Source organism: Rhea pennata, chromosome 14 (genome assembly GCF_028389875.1).
Source record: "Rhea pennata isolate bPtePen1 chromosome 14, bPtePen1.pri, whole genome shotgun sequence".
Lineage (NCBI taxonomy): Eukaryota > Metazoa > Chordata > Aves > Rheiformes > Rheidae > Rhea > Rhea pennata.
The window spans coordinates 20568008-20586526 of record NC_084676.1 but is presented as its reverse complement, the minus strand read 5'-3'; the positions used below and the strand labels follow the sequence as shown (position 1 = coordinate 20586526).

At 38.5% G+C, this 18519-nt stretch overlaps 1 protein-coding gene across 5 annotated transcripts in view; it reads left to right on the top strand.

The window, feature by feature from the left end:
* Positions 1-18519, top strand: part of SHROOM1 (shroom family member 1) — a 42573-nt gene that overhangs the window by 14059 nt on the left and 9995 nt on the right. For 3 of the 5 annotated variants that reach the window (XM_062587632.1, XM_062587635.1, XM_062587631.1), the window contains one exon: positions 15212-18084. In XM_062587632.1, coding sequence (XP_062443616.1) covers positions 15307-18084 — 2778 coding nt within the window. In that variant the 5' untranslated portion in view covers positions 15212-15306. Of the gene's footprint in view, positions 1-4896; positions 4967-9060; positions 9141-15211; positions 18085-18519 lie in introns of those variants that run through there. The other 2 variants (XM_062587633.1, XM_062587634.1) reach the window with 2 other exon arrangements.

Sequence of the window (18519 nt, the reverse complement as noted above, 5' to 3'; positions counted from 1 at the left end):
CTTGGTATGTTTAAATGTCTTAAGCTTTGGCCTTTACGTTAGATTGAGACTTATGTAGAAGGTCTGTGGCAAATCAGGAACTAAACCAAAGTAGTAGCCTGACAGTTGAATTCAACCGTCCTCCCAGGGTCTGGGAGATGCAAGAACTGGTGGACTGACCTCTTAAGGCTTAGGATGGTAGAACGATGACTTCGGCTTTCTGTATTTTCTCCTTTCATTATGCTACATTTTAATCTTTACTTTTTGTGTAAGACCAAGGTCATATTTTTATCCACAGCACTTTAATAAGTCAGTCATCTCTGACATATCTGTACAAAATTTACTAGCACAGAAGAAATACACAAAATGTCCCTGGCAAAGAATCTACAACCAGTGTCACCAGCTCTGTTTCCAAACAAGAACTTTGTGTATGACCCATGTGTAGCTCCATGAGGAGGAGATTTTTCAGCTGCTTTTTCTTTCTTTCAAGCGGGCATCGCATAGCGCAACATTACTCATTTCTTGGGCCGTTTGAAATGGTCCGTTCCTCGTGATGTTTCAGAACACTTGACTCGAGATCAGATACCATGTAACTGCTTTGTGAAAACATTATTAAATGTAATGACTAAACACTGAGTTAGTTACTGAGTAACTTTGAGGGAACTATTCTCTATACTCTTCAAGTTACTGATCACATAATACATTGTGGCTATGTGTGTGTGGGGGAAGTTTAGGCTAATAGTGGCCTATGTATATACATAATTTTGAAGAGGAGCCCAGACTGCTGCTTACAGAAATATCTCAAACACAGGTTAAATGAATAATATGGAAACAGTGATATGAAGGCTCCTGTATTCTGCTTATGCCGAGATGTGCAGTTTCAGAGACTGGCGTGGTTTACCTGTCAAAATGATCCCTATACTCTCCTGCTTTTCCTGTTCAGTAGCATAGGAATGGAGTCTAAGCTTTTTGGTATCATCACCTGCCTTAAAAGTGTGGTGAAACCAGTTAAAAACAAAGGCTGAATCTGAATCCCACCAGAGAATATTTTGCTTCTTCTCACTACTATATTGTAGTTACTTTACTGTAAAAACTGAATCTAGCCATAAGCAAGCAGATTATTTCTGTAGCAAATTTGGAAAGAATTCCAAGTTTTTGCTTGAGATTATGAATAAAAACTCATCTGAGTATTGTTGCCTGCATGAAATTATCCTGTTGACCTCTTATTTGGAGAAGAAAAATAGTGGCATAAAATTAGCTTATTTTTAAGCTCAGCTGGAAAGTAGTGGGAATTATCTCACCAGATAAGGATGTTATAACATCATGCTCAATTGACCATGTTTGAAGGTGAGAAGGAATTTGTTGCAGAGCTTTGAATCAATTCAGAGTTGTACAAAATTGATCTGAGCCTCAATCTGCATGCCTTCTGTGCAGTTTTACAAATAAAACATGATAAAAAACCTGCAGTATGTGGAAGATACGTTCCCTTGAGTTGTCTGTCTGACACTTATTGTACAGTCCTTTTTTTCCCTCACTGAGAGTAGTGAATAACTTTTCAAGGAAATGAAGTCTAACTACTTTCTGTTGGATTTGATTAAATTTTCATCTAGTAATGCTCCTCTGGGCTGCCATTGAGCTAAGGCTAGAAATACATTCACCGGAGCAAAGGCTCTTGGCCGACATAGTGTAACCCCTGTCTAGGGACAGCAGAGGACAAGGTGCAACAGAGTAAGGGATCCTCTTTGGATAATTATGTGTCTGTGAGACAAACGGGAACAGGCTGTCTGGGTCCTGAGGAGGGCAAGGGCTTCATCCGCTCTCTCCGCTGCAGCCTCAGGTTCATGGAATTTTTCAGCTCTGGCCACATGGGAGCTACGATCAGTGGCCAAACACTTGGGCAGAAAAAGAACTATAGTTAATAATTGACCAGTGAGATAATGAAATAGCTGTGCCTGCTGTTTGCTTTTCTTCCTTTTCCATGCAACTTTAACACTATGCGTGATGGAATGTAATAAACCAAAGGGCAATTTCCATAAGCTAGGCAGAGAAATTTTATATCAAAATTACTTGTGCAGCTTTAATGTTTGATCTATGTAGTGTTGTCTGCTATCTCTGAGGCATCCCAATCACATGACAGCCCAGGTAAGCAATTTGGAAAATCACATCCGTGACACTGTACGGGTTGCGATGAAAACATTTCAATTTTTGTTTTTTACAATTTTTTTTCCACAGTCTTTTAGATATTTTTTTCCAGACATAGTTGAAATGTGCATCTAAAGCTTTGGCTTTGGTTTTCTAAGGAGAAAGCTAGAGGTAGAAAATGTAAACTAGTTATATTTACTGTAAATATACCTTCAGATTTCTAGAGGTAATTTGAACCTCTAGAAGTTTGGTTTCAAATCAAATATGGTTTCAATGCATGAGCATATTTTAGATGGCTGTATCTGTTACATATTCTTTGTCTGTAATTAATCACTTGCTGTGACGCCTATATGTATATCTACTTTATGTAGATAAAGAATGAAAAGAACATTCTGGTTGCTCTATATTAGTACCCTGTTTGCTGTAGATCTGGTGAAGCAATGATTCTGCTGATCCAGGGCCTAAGTAATTGCTCCCTAATCTATATATAAAAATGTATGTTTGGGGAGAGGAAGAGGTTCTCTGAGACCCTAAGTGCATACGTTTGAAGGCTGCAGATGGGTGTGCTCCTAGTATATTTTGTTGTCTCCACTCTCTTCTTGCAAGCAGTTTTTCTTTTATCTAGCCAATGACCCTGAAAATACGTCCTAGAGCAGCTGGAAGATATCCTGTGAGGTCCAAGGACCCTATGTATAGCTTAATACAGAGTCTGGGTAGTGTTACACACTTCCAGGTGCGCTTGGGTGTGCTGTACATGGCTGGGAGCAGTTTGCAAGCTGTTTGCAAGGTCTCTCCAAAACAGGAGGAGCAGAGTCTGCCCTCAGCCCCCACACCTCTGATGGGAGGTGGGTAGGCAGAGCTCTCGGTGGCATAAAAGGAAGGATGACTAGAGACACTGCAATCACACACATAGTCCTGGCAGGAGGGAGAGTGCAGCAAAGCACAGGGAAGCATCATGTTTTCTGTTGGTCCTTTCTCCCCACCAAGGACCAACTCAGCTCTCAGATTTCATCCAGTTTGCTCCCATTTAAAGACACCTATTCTGTAACAGTCAGCAGGAAAAAGGATGAAGGAACAGGAAATATTTTGGAAAATATTAAAACAACATTTCGCAATGTTTAACCTAGTGTTCAAAGAAGCCTTAGGGACATAGATTACATGAGGCTTTCCAAACATCAGGGATTATCTTGTATATCTGTGAGCGAGAAAGACAAATTTTTCACAGGGGAACATGTGAAAGTGTCCAAATAATTGAACAAGGGCAGAACTGAATTTATACCAGAAAATTGTAATGTCAAAAATGTTAAAATTATTAGTGTTCTGTAATGCATAAGGGAACAACCTCATGTAAGATGTGGATGTGGAGAGTCTAATAGTCATTTCTGGTACAATAATCAGACTAATACAAAACACAGGAGCTCTGCATTATCACCGGAGTGGAAATTGTGCATTTGTGTGCAAAATAAAGAAAATCTAGGTACATGTTAAATAGGGAAGGTAAGAAGTCTGACAACGAGAGAGCAACTTTTATATAGAAAATAGTTAACTTGATACAAATACTCTTAATGATCCTTAAATACAGGCATTGTTTTAGTTTCAAAGCTGGTAATGAAATTCATGTTATAAATGACTCATTTGGGAACTTGAAGGGGAAGTTTCCCTACAACAAATTACGTGTAGAAGCCATATTTGAAGGAACTTGCACCTTTCTGTCTGAATACAAACTACTGAGTAACCTATGATCTTTCCGTTCTAGTCATAGCACCACAGCTATGTGCCCTTCCTATCAGACAAATGCAATGGACAGAGACTTTCTGCATAAGATAAGCTTGGAGAAGGAAATGTGGTGGGAAATTTCTGTGTTTACTGCAAAGTGGAGGAAATCAGCCAGAAGGAATTGCACGCCACCAAAGTCTCTGCAGTAGTACTCAGCTGATGGAGAAGCTAGCTGCAGAGGATGTTGCTTTGCTGAGCAGATGGAAAAAGGGCCTGATCCCATCAGCAGTAATTTGGCACATTTGAAAAGAAAGTCTGAAATAAAGTACACAAATGCATGTGCAATCCTATTATCTTCTAATAACAGAGCCTAATCTCATACAGCACTAGAAGGCTAAGTTACTAATTTTACAGTTATCTGAAATCTTTGAGTGAAAGCTAAAACAGTATGAAGTGTTACAGATATGTAATCACTACTGCACTCTCTAGTTTATTTGCAAACCATGCAAACTAAGTGAAACTTCCACTTCTCTCTGAAATATTCACTTGCTCCAGAAAGTTGAGTAGCTGGCCTGACATTAACTAAATTATTAAAGTCTCTCATTATTGCACTAAACACTGCCTTTTTCTGAGGATGAGAGAAATTTATCCTTTTATCGATCTTTTTCTTCCCAGATCTCCTGTCAATTTTACAGTATGTCTGAATGCTATTTGCAAAAGTAAAGAGGCATTTAATTTTTGCTAGTGATTCTGAGTAGCTTGCAGCTCATGATTAAGCCCGTCCTAATAAAAATTAACTAATAGATATATTCAGATTAGTTCTAACTACCAATACAGTTTCTCATGGTTTGTTATGAAACCAGTGGCAGCAATGTGTAGTGGAAGCAAGGATAAATGCTTATGATTTTTTTCCAGATTAAGTATATGGGAAAATATTTAAGTACAATACTTGTCAAAGGAATGGATCAGTCTAATGTAATACATATCTTGTATACATTTGGTGTTTTTCTTCTAGTGGAAGGTGCTGTAGTAAATGGATATTACAACTCTCACTCTCAGCCCAAAAGCAGGCACAACTGTATTTAACATTTGGATGAACTAGACTGTAAACAGACGTCCTCTGGAAAAGGTATTTTTTGCTTCTTGTGTCAAAATAAGAATGTTAAAAAGGTAACAGATTTTTTTAATAACAAATCAGTTAATATTAATCCATCATCCTTAATTTGCATGGAAAAAAATGGAAGTGCTAACGTTGTTTGTTAGTTACATTTTAGACTGACAATGTGCTATGAAATAATGGTAAAGCTAACATTTTAATTTTAAAGAAACTATTACTATTTTAAATTATTCAAAAAATAACCCATAGTTAAGTGCTCAGGAGACAATAGTGCTGGGTTCTCTTTGCAGTGTACAACTTTGGAGTGATTTTATTTAGCTGTTTATGGTTCAATTTCCATGTTTGAAAAATGGGGGTAAGTAGTGTCCTCACAATGAGTTTATAGGGATTATATGAAAATCAATGAAATTCTCTGAAAGCCTGGATGACACAGAGTAGAGTACAGCAAGTACTACTTCTGGTAATGATAGAATATTTGCACAATAAACTCTCAGGCACAAGGAGAAAAACTTTCTTCAGTAGATGTAGAACAAAATCTCCTGGTCTCAGGGCCACTCTTCTTAATGTCACTGAAGTTACTATTTGTGTTGTTGGTGGAACTGAGTTGTAATCTCTCTGCCATATCTCTCTCTGTTTTTTCCTCATGTCTTCAGTCTCTTACCTACATATGTTTTGTGTTATGAAGTCTTCTAAGTAATGCAGGCTGATTACTATGCTCTTCTGTTGTCTAGGAGAAACTGGATGTAACAGCTTGGCCATATTATCCTTATGTTCTAGATGCTTTTGGAATCTCTGATAAGGTTATTTGTCCAAAGTTTTACATTAAGGTAATTGTTAGATAGGCAATGACTTTGGGAATATTACAAGTGGAGTGTGAATGTTTCTGCATGATCAATGAAATTCATAATACGCAATCTAAAGCTCACTAAATTCAGTAGATTTTTTTCGTTACATTTAAGGAGCAGAGGGTAAATTGCTTAATACACCTTTATTAAATCTAAATGCCATAATTTTAGTAGCCCTAGAACCAATGGATCTGCATTCACAATATGGTATCATTACTAGAATAAATAGGAATTGGACCACTACCCCTTACCCATCCTGGTGCCTCTGGATCAGGCCCTTCTAAAACTGGAGCAGCAAGAAAGTTCTTTCTTATGGCAGTCTTGTCTATGGAAAACATAATTACAGTACAGAGAAATTTTTCTGCCTGGGCCTCTTAGACCATAATGAAAGAGTCATCCATTAAGTTTCTGAGAGTAGTTTTCTACTATAACAGAAGGAAATGTACATAGCTGCCAGAAAACCAGTATTCTTCAAAAGATAAGATGGCTTTATGGCATTTCTCAGTGAGCCAGCTCTCACCCTTAATTTTAAGGAGATTTTTTCTTCACCCAGAGCTCTAGTAAAAGCCCCCCTCCAAATTGATTCTGATCCATAAAATGCTGTGAATACATTTGGTTTGGGATATTTGTCTGTGAGAGGACCTGTCTGCTACAAGCACTTGGATTTTTCTAATTATGGTCAGTTAATAATGGGTGTATTTTTAAAACTTTGTTAGTCTTCCACAGATAGCATGAAGCTGTTTTTACTGTTATTCATTCTGAAGTCAAGCCACATGTGAATTTGTGTCAGTGGAAGGAAATGTTCAGCCCACATCCCAGATTTCACCTATTTAGAAGCCCATTTCCTTCCTTGTCAACTTGACTTGGTGCCTAAGATGTGGAAAGCTCAATAGAATCAGTAGGTAAAAGGGACTTATGAGAATTTTTTTTCTGATGTTTCTCTGACAACCTTACTGGCAAGCAGCTGATGAGATAGAAGCTAGAAAGCATCTTCTGAGACTGACCTTACCACTAATCTGCTAGCATGTGATCTGAAATTTGAGGTTACAGCTTACCCTTCCCCTGGAAATTGAATTTCTTTTCTTGTTGTCTGTTAAAATATATGTAAACTGTGCTCATCCATCAGAGAGAAAGTAGTCCTTTAAGGTGTTGTGATGCGGTCAAGATTTCTTTTCTCTCACTGCTTATACTGAGTCAAGTGTGTGTGACATGGGGGGAGCAGTTTTCTGCACTAAATTGCTCAGTCTTACTCTTAGACTTATTAGAGGAATAAGCTCCTGGAGGAGCTCATGAGGGCTTTTTATTTAGTTTGAATTTTATGTACTCTAGGATATTAGATTATATATTCTAAATTCATACTGAACTTGCATATATCTAAAATTAAACAGTATCATTAACATTTGTTCTTTCTGAAATTTTGATTTCTTTAATTTCTCTAGTTCTTTAATGCCCTTGAAATATTTGTGTGTGTTACTGCAGACATTAAAAGAGAGAGAGAGAGAGAGAAGAAAAGGAGAAGGAAGACTGTGATGAGTTAAAAGGGATGAAGTAGAAAAGATGCATGCATTTGGGATAAGGCTGTGATTTCTGATAAACCATTTTTTTGTGAAGTGTTTTGAGGTAGAAACCAAAAGAAGTGTTTGGTGTTTAATAGATTAGGGAGTAATGGTGATGCAAAATGACTCCAGTGAAGGCCCACAATGGACCAGTTCTGCCATCCTTGCTCAAGCAAAGCTCTGACTCAATAGGAATCACTTCCTTCTGTAGAGAGCTAGGGATCATTTGAGTAAGGAAGTTTAGGAAGATTCATCCAAAATAAGAGATACTGAGCTGGATCTTTATTTTCATCCTCTAATTTACTGAAGACATTTTCATGGCTTCAGAAAGCCTAAAATCTGTATCTGTGGTTTTCACTTGACATGTTTATATTTAACAAATGATGGTGAAGTTGATTTCTGCGCACATGAGGTATAAATTTAATCCAAATCCAATTTAGGCCCTCCTTCGAGAATGTATGGCACTTTGACTTCCTGTAGCTTTCGGTAGCAGGATAGATTTCCAATTGGGCCCTCAGTGGGCGGCCTTGCAAGTTTGTCCTCAGGTTTTCATATGTGTCATCCTTGACAATGTTTTGACAGCTACCAGTAAAATAGTTTTGGAAATTGCACTCAATGAGAAGTCTGTTTTTTAGAGTCTTTAGAAACCTTTGCAAGAAAAATAGTTGTCAGACTGTATGGTTTCTTTTCCAGTCATCTCAAGGATATGTCATCCGATATATTCTTTTATATTGCTTTCTGATAAGTCAAGTCCTAAACCTAAAGAAATTTCTAATGCATAAAATTGTTGATTATAAATTAGAAAAAAAAAAAAAAAAGATTTATTTATTCATTTTAGATAGAGGAAGCTAAGAAATAAATGGTGATTTTTCAGAAATGCTAGGCATAAAGATGACCATACAGTCCATTTTCCTTGATGTGCTATCCTTCTCCTTCCCTAATCCTTTTCTAAATCATGTGAAAGTAATGGAATTTGAAAACTTCAGACATTAGTCTGGAATTTCTGGATATTTCACAGTCTGGTCAAAGGAGCAGCTCTTACTGAGATGTGAGATGTCTGGAAATAACAGATACGTTCACTGAGAATGTATAGGTCATCTGTGAAGTGCATGTGCATAGATTTCTGTCCAGAAAGTCCTGGATGGAGATCTGGGAAGCCTATGGATATGACTGCTGATTTGCAACACTGATGCCTTACCAAAGGGGTCTATGATACCAGAGAGACTGTAGCTTCTCCAAGGTACTAGCCTCTCTGGACTTCCCTGAGATAGCCAGTGAGATTGCCTGCTAAAGCAAGAATCTCACAGATGACATTTTGGTTGCGATTAAATCTCTTGGCCTATGAAACAGATGGATCAGGTGCTGCAGACTGTGCAACCCACTGGAATCTGAAGAATGCAGGCTAATATTTACATTAATTGTTTACTCCTTGATAAGAAACAGATCATTCACAAACATGTACATGACATAATATTGGTAGTTTAGTCACAGTGTTTGCTTTGCATTTCACACAGTGTTCACGTTCTTTGGAGAACAGTTGCATATTGTAGTTTGCAGATTAATAGGTGTATTTTTCCCTTTATTTCCATGGCACCATTTATTTAGTAAAACAGTTTTATCCTGCAGAAATAGACCTATGAAGTTTTACACGTGCCAAAATGTTTGCAGTGTGTTGCCTTAGTCTCTGGAGTGTTTTGGAGGAACATCTTTGATGATGAAATCCTGGAAAACAGAGCAAGATGAGAACTCAAGAGGTCACATTTGGTCCATTTTTTCTTCTTCAAGGTAGGATCAGCTGTGTATATGTCATTCTTGTCATATTTACCTTATATAGTCACAAAGAATTTCTGTGTCAAGACACAGCTAATCAATTCTAGTGCTTCACAGCCCTTATTGCCAGAAAGTCTTTTTTAGGGGGCAACATGAATCTTTCTTGCTGCAATTTAGGCTAATTATTTCTTGTCCCATCCACTATATACATGGGGAATAACTTTTTGTCTGTTGATTTCTACCAAATATGCACAGTTTGCCTCACTTTTCAGGTTTGAATGCAAAACTTGCTTCTGAGAAGTTCCCCAGGCAAAGGGAAGTTGCTCAAGTTTAAGATAAGATAATCTTACCTGTAAGGCCTAAGACTCTAAAGTCAAGATTCATTGGACTCTCTAAGAGGACTGAAAGTAGCAAGATTTCTAATAGTGAAAGTACAAATCATCCAGGTGTTTCTGATAGTTTCCCTCATTGTTTGGATGAGAATTGGGATAACATCTTTTACAGAATTCCAGTTAAGTTAATGAATTCGCGGCACCTAATACAATCTAAATGAGTTTGAATAAGAGCAAGCTACAAGTAGAAGAAAACTGTCCTTAAAGGAAGGGTAACTTGTTAACTGACTGCAACCCAGAGACACTGATTTTTCTCTGTACAGAGGTAATTTGCCACAGACTTGAAGGCTTTGACTATTAAGATGATAGCAAGCAGTTCAAGATTGTGTAATAGAAAACATCTTTCCTGCAATTAAGATGTTAAGATAGCGACTGATATTTGCTGTCTGCAAGAGCCCATAGACCTCATTAGGACTAGAACCTGTGCTGAATACTCAGACTGTATTTAATGTCTGAGGGAAGTCGAAATTTTAATGTACTTCGCTCATACCTAATTTGAAAAAAGGTACAGCATGGACAATAACAGGGTACATTTCCTTCCACTGCTCTCCCACAAACTTTTTTTCCTCTTCCCTCCTCTTTTTTATTATTATTATAGTAGAGTTGTGGAACAAATCTTTTTATGAGACATAAGACATCATTATCTTAGACCATAGATAGGCTGGCCTAGTACACATACCATCCTGTGGCATCTGAGTTTTGTTCTTCCTTGGCTATCAACCTACTGTGAAGCATTAGACAGGTTACTTTCCATGTAGAGACTGTTTCTCTACCAGGCTTTTGTTTGTCTCATCTTTCTAGTTTGTAAAACCTATAGAGAAAAGATGGTATGTGATGTATTTGCATGTGCTTTGCATAGAAGGCTGTGGTCTGTGTTGGGTTTCCTAGGTAATGCTGTAGTAAATATAATAAATATCAAAGTAAATGGAAGTCAAGCTTTAATCTAGTTTGGATCTGAATGGGTTGTTAGTGGCTTTATTCTCTGGGCATCTGGAATGACATATAGCTAATATGCTTCCCTGTATCTTCCGGTGTTCTTGGTTCTGATAAACTTTTAATTTAACATTTTTCTTTTTGTTCTCAGGGGTGTACAATGAAAACATTGATAGCTTGGCTGGAATGTGCACGTTGTTCCAAAGCTGGGTATTATAGGCTTGCCAGGACATTTCTAATACCCAGAGGCAGCGTGGTCCATGTGGGTGCTTGGCTAACTACCAGATTAGGAAAACAATAGCATCATTTTTAATGTCAGTTGAGTTTTAAGCAAATTCATGTTTCTTTTACAAGTGAAAAGGAAGGTAATTTTCACACAATTCTTCCAGGGTTTAGGGAATAGATTCCCCAAAAGAAATAGGTTTTCCTTACAATATGTTTCATTATCATATTATTTAAATTTTAGGGGAGAGTTCTGGAGAACTCTGCATTATTTTGGTTCTTATAATTTTCTAGTCACTTCAAAGATCTGAAATTGCAAACTTAAAATAGCTATGCAGAATGAGAACCATGACAAGAATGGGACAACAGGACACCAAATGGGGAAAATGTTCTTTTACTTACCTGGTCCTTCCACCACTGGCTAGAAGGAAAGGCTGCAGATAGCTAGAGAGAGGAAACAGGAAAGACTGAAAAAGAGGATCAGACAGAGGAGGGAATGTCCTGTGCGCTGTAACATCTTCCTATACCCCTGTGCAAACAGTGACTCAGTGTTTGTGCTACTTTTTTTCAGTTAGCCATTCTTGATCTTCTAGGATACTGAAATTATATTTTCCATTATTTCTCATATCATTGTAAAACATGGAAATATAAATTCTTCATTATGTTGCTGACCTCACTCTAAATCACAGATAGCTTCCAACAGTCTGAAATAACTGGGAAAAAGAGATCTTGGGAAACAGTGGTCTAAGAAGCCAAGAGAGTACTTTCATAGACGTACATAAACCAAAGCTCAGCTGCTATTTAAATTCTACACATAACTGTGAAAAGTTAGAGCCAAATTCTCATTGTAAATCAGGGTAGCTCCATTAACTTCAATGGAGCTGTGCCAGCATATTCCAGACAAAGCCTTGGCTCTGTCTATTAATAGCAATAGTCAAGTAATAGTCATCAGTCAGAGAGCTGGAGACGTTCCATCAGAACAAAGTTTTGATTAAAAAACAGAGATAAGACTGACAGAGGAATTTGCCTTTTGTTTCTTGCATGGAAAGTAGCTCCCGTGGGGTCTGATCCTGTGCCATAGAGCTTGTGCAGCCTGGAGAGGGCTAAGTCTTTTCGATAACCCGGGTCTCGAGGTGCAGTCTGCTCAGTTGATGTACGTAACCCTGGTATGACTGTGAACGTGGTGCAGTCTGAGTTCGCATTTTGTGTCAGCCCAATCATTCTCTGTTCCATCTGCTTTTCTTTTTCTGTATCTTCAGAAAATCTAAGGTTTTCCCTTCACCAGATTTCTACGATGATACTTAATATTTGTCAATATGGCCTGATGAAGAGAATGTGAAACTTTGTCACCTACTGATGCTTCATCTTTCCTGTGTGACCCTATTGTTTAGGGGTCCTTTAAATTTCACAGCTGTTTTTTATGTCTCTGAAGCTGGAGCTTCTCTAAGTGTCATCCTTGAGTCAGTTTCTTTTTGAAATGCCCCCAAAAGCCCAGCAAAAGTTCCCACTCTGTGTGGTATTGTGCTGTTTTAATTTCCCAGAAACTACTTTATTTACTGTGCCCCACAAGTCCAAGTTCTCTTTATATATTAACTTCTGTGTTTTGGCTTTTATCCATCTCTTCCCTTGTCTCAAAATGAATAATACCAGAACAGTGTTTGAAACAAGGCAGGAATGTGAAGTTTTTTCTTTAAACAGCAGCATCACCACTGAAATCTGTCTTCTCAGTTTTATGAGATACCAGTGCTAAAGTACCTGGCTAAGAGTGATAAACTAAAGTCTGGTAAATTCTTCACTTTTGAATAAAACAAAGTTATACAATATCCTGGTAGGATTTGGGAACAGTTTGCATCTCTTCAGAAGATGTCAGTATCAAGCAGCTTGTCACTGAAAATTTCAAGACTTTGTTTGCTTTCTTTTAATAACTGATCAGTCTTTAGAACTGATTTAAATGAGAATTACTAAATCAAGTCATTGGCTATACCTCTCTGGCTTGCCAATTCAGTCTTTTGTTAGGCCTCAGTACTACCTATGAGTATGTTGGAGGGGTTTGAAGAGGGGTTAGGTCGTGTGGCCCTCTGCATGTGTACCCTCTGCCTAGTGATGGGCGGCTTGTAGGGATCTCATTTATTAAACTAAATTTGCTTGCATCGTGAATAATAATCATGGATGACTGAGTAGATGTCAAGTGCTGCTAATAAACACGGGCTGTTTCCTGTACTCCACAGGTATTGCATATTCATTACATGTGAAATCTAAGCTGATGCTGCTCTTTCCATTACATTTGCTGTGTTTGCAGTGGAGTTCCTAGCATCACAGTCATAAAAATATTCATTTGTTTTAAAAATCTGATTTTATTTTTTTACTGACAGCAGAATCTCTCACCAAGACACTATCAATCTCTCATCAAGACGCTTTCTAGCCTCTAGGAAAGATTTTCCAAGGTGTAGATTTCCGAGTGAGGACAGAAGTTGCATGAAAGCTCACTGAAACAACAAATCATTTTATCTTGTTCATCAGATAAAGTACGATTTCTCAGAGAAGCAAGAATGAAATCATGGAAACCTTTAGGAAGGAAAAGAAACCCCAAGCCCCAAACTCTACTAGATATTTTCTCCAAAGCAGTATGTTGCCCTTTATACATTTTGAGCCATTGTATTAGCAAATATTTACTCAGTGTCAGCTAAGCTTCCTGAAGAAAGCCATCTGATAACACTAGCAGTTTAATAGTTTTATTTATAGTATTGCTAATCAAATCATGCTTTCCTGTCCTGCAGTATAGTATGCCCATGGGTGTCTATGGACAGCCACAGCTGAAGATACTGAGACCCCACAGAGTGTCTGGATCATCAGCAGATAAACTGAAGTAGCCTCAGCTACATTCTTGTGGCTGTGTCCTCACTGTGCCACGAGGCTGCTTTGGGTGGAGTGAAATAACTGGATGAATCTGTTGCAAGCCATAACCAGCCAAAGAAACAGAAATAGTGGTCATATAAAGAAATAAATGTCTGATTTATTGTCATTAAATGCACTGGTTTAAATAGTTAGTATTTGCAAAAGTTCTTGTTCTCTTGTTCTCTTATTGTTACATAAACAGCCTCTGGATAAATGAGTTTCCTGTTCTGCTGGGGAGAGAGCTAAGAACTGGATGGGGGGGAAAAAGGAGGCACCATCACAGCTGCTGCCACATCAGTTCATATTTCTAAAAGGAAAGAATAGCTGCAGCTATACCTGGAAGAGTCCTAATGTGCAATAGAAATTTCTTAAAACCACCTACTGCATCAAGATCTAGACCAAATTGGCATAAATTCTGATTTATATATACTGGAAAGACTTGGTCTTCGAGGATTGGTTATGGGTTGAAGTGGCTTTGTTTTTCCCCCTGGTAATCTCATTTTATTACTGCAGTATACCTATCCTCTTTTCTACTTGGGAGGGGAAAAGGACAGTCTGATCTCATCCCAGGAACTCTAGCTGGATTGCCTGGTGCCTGCAAGTCAAACAGCCACTATACGTGTGGGTTGCTGGATATGTTCGGTATGCAGCAGGTTACTGTGGCTGTCGTAACAGTAACTTGTCCAACTAACTGTCCACATGTTCGTATTTCTGTGCAAATTTTTCTGAAAGGAAAAGTGGAGGTGCTGGTGAGGTGTGGGATACACTCTGTGTAAGGTAATTGCAGTCCTGCTTTTGCAAAACTTTGTGCTGTTTAGATCAGGTCTTCATCTATCTGAAAAAGAGTCAGACGCTGGCCTGCAGCTGGAAGCACGTTCAGAAGCATGGTCCTAAGGCACTCTGAAACTTTAAGCTTAAAAACAGTTTGTGCATGTGGTGCCTAAGTACCTCCAGCATTAGGTGGCACCTGAGCTGGAATTTTCAGCCTCTCAGGTTCATTTCCAGGCAGATTTGGATCCTGATTTGATTCTAGCTCTTAATGTTTCGCAGTCATTAAGAGAGTGTCTTCTAATTTTAAGTATAGTCTTCTAGGTTTTATGACACCTAGACACCTTTTGTTATTAAAAACTCAGTGGCTCTCTTTGTGATAGATAAGATAAAAAATGATCATTCCAAGATCCTAATAATTATTGAAGCCAAAAATTTACATCTGGTAACTCTAAATGCTATTTTCAATTAAATAAGGTGGTGGCAGATTTGGTTGTTTTAGTTTGGTTTGTCTCAGTTCTGTCATAAAATCTTGACAGAACAGTCAACTGCAGTCTAACTGCAGTGTTCAGTGCTGTTTGTGCTTGGGTCATTGTACCATCTCTTAAGGATTAATGAAGTCTGTCTGCTTTGGAGACGAGTATCACCTCAGCTGTAACAGGAATTGCAGATGTAGTGAGAAAAGACCAGAAAATACGTAAATAAAACATACTAATGTTCTCTGGAGTGTAATAAGAGGCAATTTTCTCACGAGTTTCCCCTTGAACATGTAGGTGATGATCAATGCTGAGTCTCACAGACAGGAATTAGAATCCTCCTGCTGAAGATTTATATATATATATATATATATATATATATGTTTCTTTTTCTTTTTAGGATCCTCTATTATTGAAATGTGACCACGGCTTTTTCAACAACTCTATTGTGGACTTTTAATCTGACTTTTCTGGAAGGGCTGCTTTTTAGTAAACATGGCTTCATCTGGGAATGAGATAGAAAGATGGAATCACAAGCAAGAGGGAGAGCTATTAGAGCCAGTGACCTCTCCTGAGAATGGTAATCGTCTTTCGCCAGTGAAGTCAATCAACAGTGTAGACAATCTCTCACACCTTCATGGAAAATCAGACTCTGCTTACAGCTCTTTCTCAGGGGGCTCAAATGTTCCAGAGTGTCACTTGCCATCATGTTACAGTGAAAGCTGCTGTGTGCCTCCAGAGCAGGCACCATACATGGACTCAGAGTATGTGAGAGGTATTTATAATCTCAGTGCAACAAACTCTGAACTCAGATGCATGCATCCATACAAGTCACCAGATCTGAGCAGCCATAACAACTCTCACAGTGTTAGTCTTGCTGAGCGATATGGAAACACTCCTACCCGAGGGACTGTAAATCAGAGATCGCTGCCTCTGGCTGCACCTCCACCTCCAATGCCCTCTCCACCTTCTCCTCCCACGCGACTTGACAGCTATAAAGTCACTAGACACTTTGAAAACACGACAGGGAGGTGTAACTCTGGAAGTCGCAGTGAGCATAGTGTGCAGCCATCTCCTGTGCAGGACAATCAGCTAGAAGATAAAGATATACCATGCAGTCAAATCAGGGACAATATAGCTGAGCAAGATATTTTGGCAGCTAGGAGAAAGACTCTGGAAAACAAGGACCTTTCCTCTTCTGATGCTAAAAATGGGCTATCTAAATCAAAAAATCAGAGGTTAAAGACAGAGGAAATTAAAAAGCAAAGTCTTTTCCAAGAACCTCTCAAGAGAAGCAATCCACGCATTTTCATTAGACCTTCTTCATTCATTTTTCAAGAATATTTAAAGACTGACTCCATGGCTAGTGCCCCTAAAATTCTTTCTGCTTATAAGATTCCTGAAGAGATGAACTCTAAAGCCTACCCTCCACCACATACCAACCCTAACACTGTTAATGATATACAAGAAAACAAACAGTATCCCTGCATTGTACATAAGCCAAATTTCAGAGAAGTAGGTCTGCTAAGCACAGTGTCAGAACCTAGCCAGCGAAAAGGATCCTTGCCCCATGCTCATTGCCCAGTCCATGCTGAGTTGCATTCAAACTTGGATCGGGATGTGTTTGAGGACAGCTATGACTTAAAAAATATGGAAAATACTCTCCCAGTTAAAAATGCATCAAAGAAGCTAAACAGTTGTACAGATAAGTATCAATGCTATGACTCTAAAGGAGAGACTGGGAATGATGTTTGGGAACCACTCCTCAATCAGCAAGCCAAAATGCAGAAGTCCTCAGTGTCCCACAGCTTGGATAGTGTAGAATCAGAGTATCCTTGCTGTAGGGAATTGGATCATGTAAATAAGCAATGTTGTGATAATACTAACCAAACTTTTTTCAGACCAAAGGAAGATGCTACATCTCATTTTTTAAATGAATCCAACAAAGAAAAACAAGTTAATAGTAGTCCTGACCTTGCAATGCATCTAGAACAAGAGAAATCTGCACCTCCTGTTTGTTTTCAGAAATATCAACCTGGTCTTCAAAAACAACTTGAAAGACAGCTGCAGGATAATATTGTCAGTGAACAAATAAACAGGCAAACAACTCCCCTTCTTTACTATCTTTCTGGGGGAAAAACCACCAATATCCTGCATCAAAGGAAGCACACCCAACATCAAGAGGACTTGAGGAACTTGCCAAAGAAATTTTCAACAAGCGATTACTCGGCCTCAGTACGATCTGTAGACATACAAAGGGAAAGCAATCAGCTTCAAAAGACCAAACACAACCATCAGTGCATTGCTGATAATCTGAATGAGGCTGATGATGTCATTCTGGGAAGTCCTGGTTCATCAGTAGATGAGAGTTTCAAGAATGACTACAGAGAGCAACTTAAAGTGGCTCAAAAAAAGGTTCTAAGAGAAACCTCCTTTAAAAGAAAAGACTTGCAGATAAGTTTGCCCATTAGACTGAGAAAGAAACCCTCCAAAAGACCTTCAATTGAACATCTTAGATCTTTTTCATTATCCAGTCCAAATGAGGATGCCAAGCCTGTTTCTTGTCCTCCTCCTTCTCCGCAGTTGATAGAAAACTTCAGTAAAGGTGAAGAAATTAATGGGACACAAATGGGTCGAATAGGGGGAAGGAAAAAGGCAACAAAAGAGCAAAAGAAACTGTGCTTTTCTGAACCTGAGAAACTAAATCAGCTGGAAGATAGGGATGTATTGTGGAGTCAGGTCAGGGATGAAATTACTGAGCAAGATGTAATGGCAGCTGGGAGAAAGACTCTGGAAAACCGAGGAAGGGCGCTTTCCAGTTCAGGCATCTCCAAGACTGAGCTGAAGCAAATCCAACATACTGCGCTTATTGAATACATGGAACGAAAGATTAGTCAAAGGCCCAGTAGTTCGCAACATATCCCACTGCATAATCCACCCATGCAGAAGAGACCTTCATATCCTAAATGGCCTTTTGGAAAGATTTCCAATCTAAATAAAAGCAGGAAGATACAAAACAATGAGGTTTTGTACCGAGTTTTCTCTGAAGAAGAATTTCCAGATGTTTTTCCTCCTTTGGCTGCCCCATTGAGCTTGACCAGTAGATGCAATGCCAGCTCCTCTGCTAGTACAGTGTCTTTGAAACCTAACCTGTCTCCCAAGGAAGCAGATGGAAGCTGCACCAGTAGGTATGCATCAGCTGAAAACCTCCCTCAGGCAGGTGCTTCTGGTAAAGATTGCGAGAGGTCAAAATCAACTCCTCCTCCTATGCAGGTAAGAAAAATGTTAAGATAATAACTCATTGTTTGAGTCTCATGTAAAGCCTTCTACCTATTTTAGAGAACAGTGGGACTATTCACATGAAAAACTGCTGAACAGTACAGATGAGGAATTAAGATTTGTTTCTTAACATATGGTACGAGAGACATCAAATAAGGAGGGAAGCCAGATTTGTTTATTCCATAAAAAATGCAATGGAGATATTTAAAAGGAAAATGTATGGTCTGCTTCGCAGTGTGCAGGAGAAATAAATTATTTTAAATTCTGAAAGAAGTACTAGTATTTTTAACATATGAAGTTCCAGTTCATGATAACTCTTCGTTCTCAGAAGTGTTTTTTTAAGGAATTATTGCAAACAAACAATGTATTTTTATGGGAAAAAAGCTGTAACATAATTACATAAGAATGGACACTTAGCAACAGAATTGA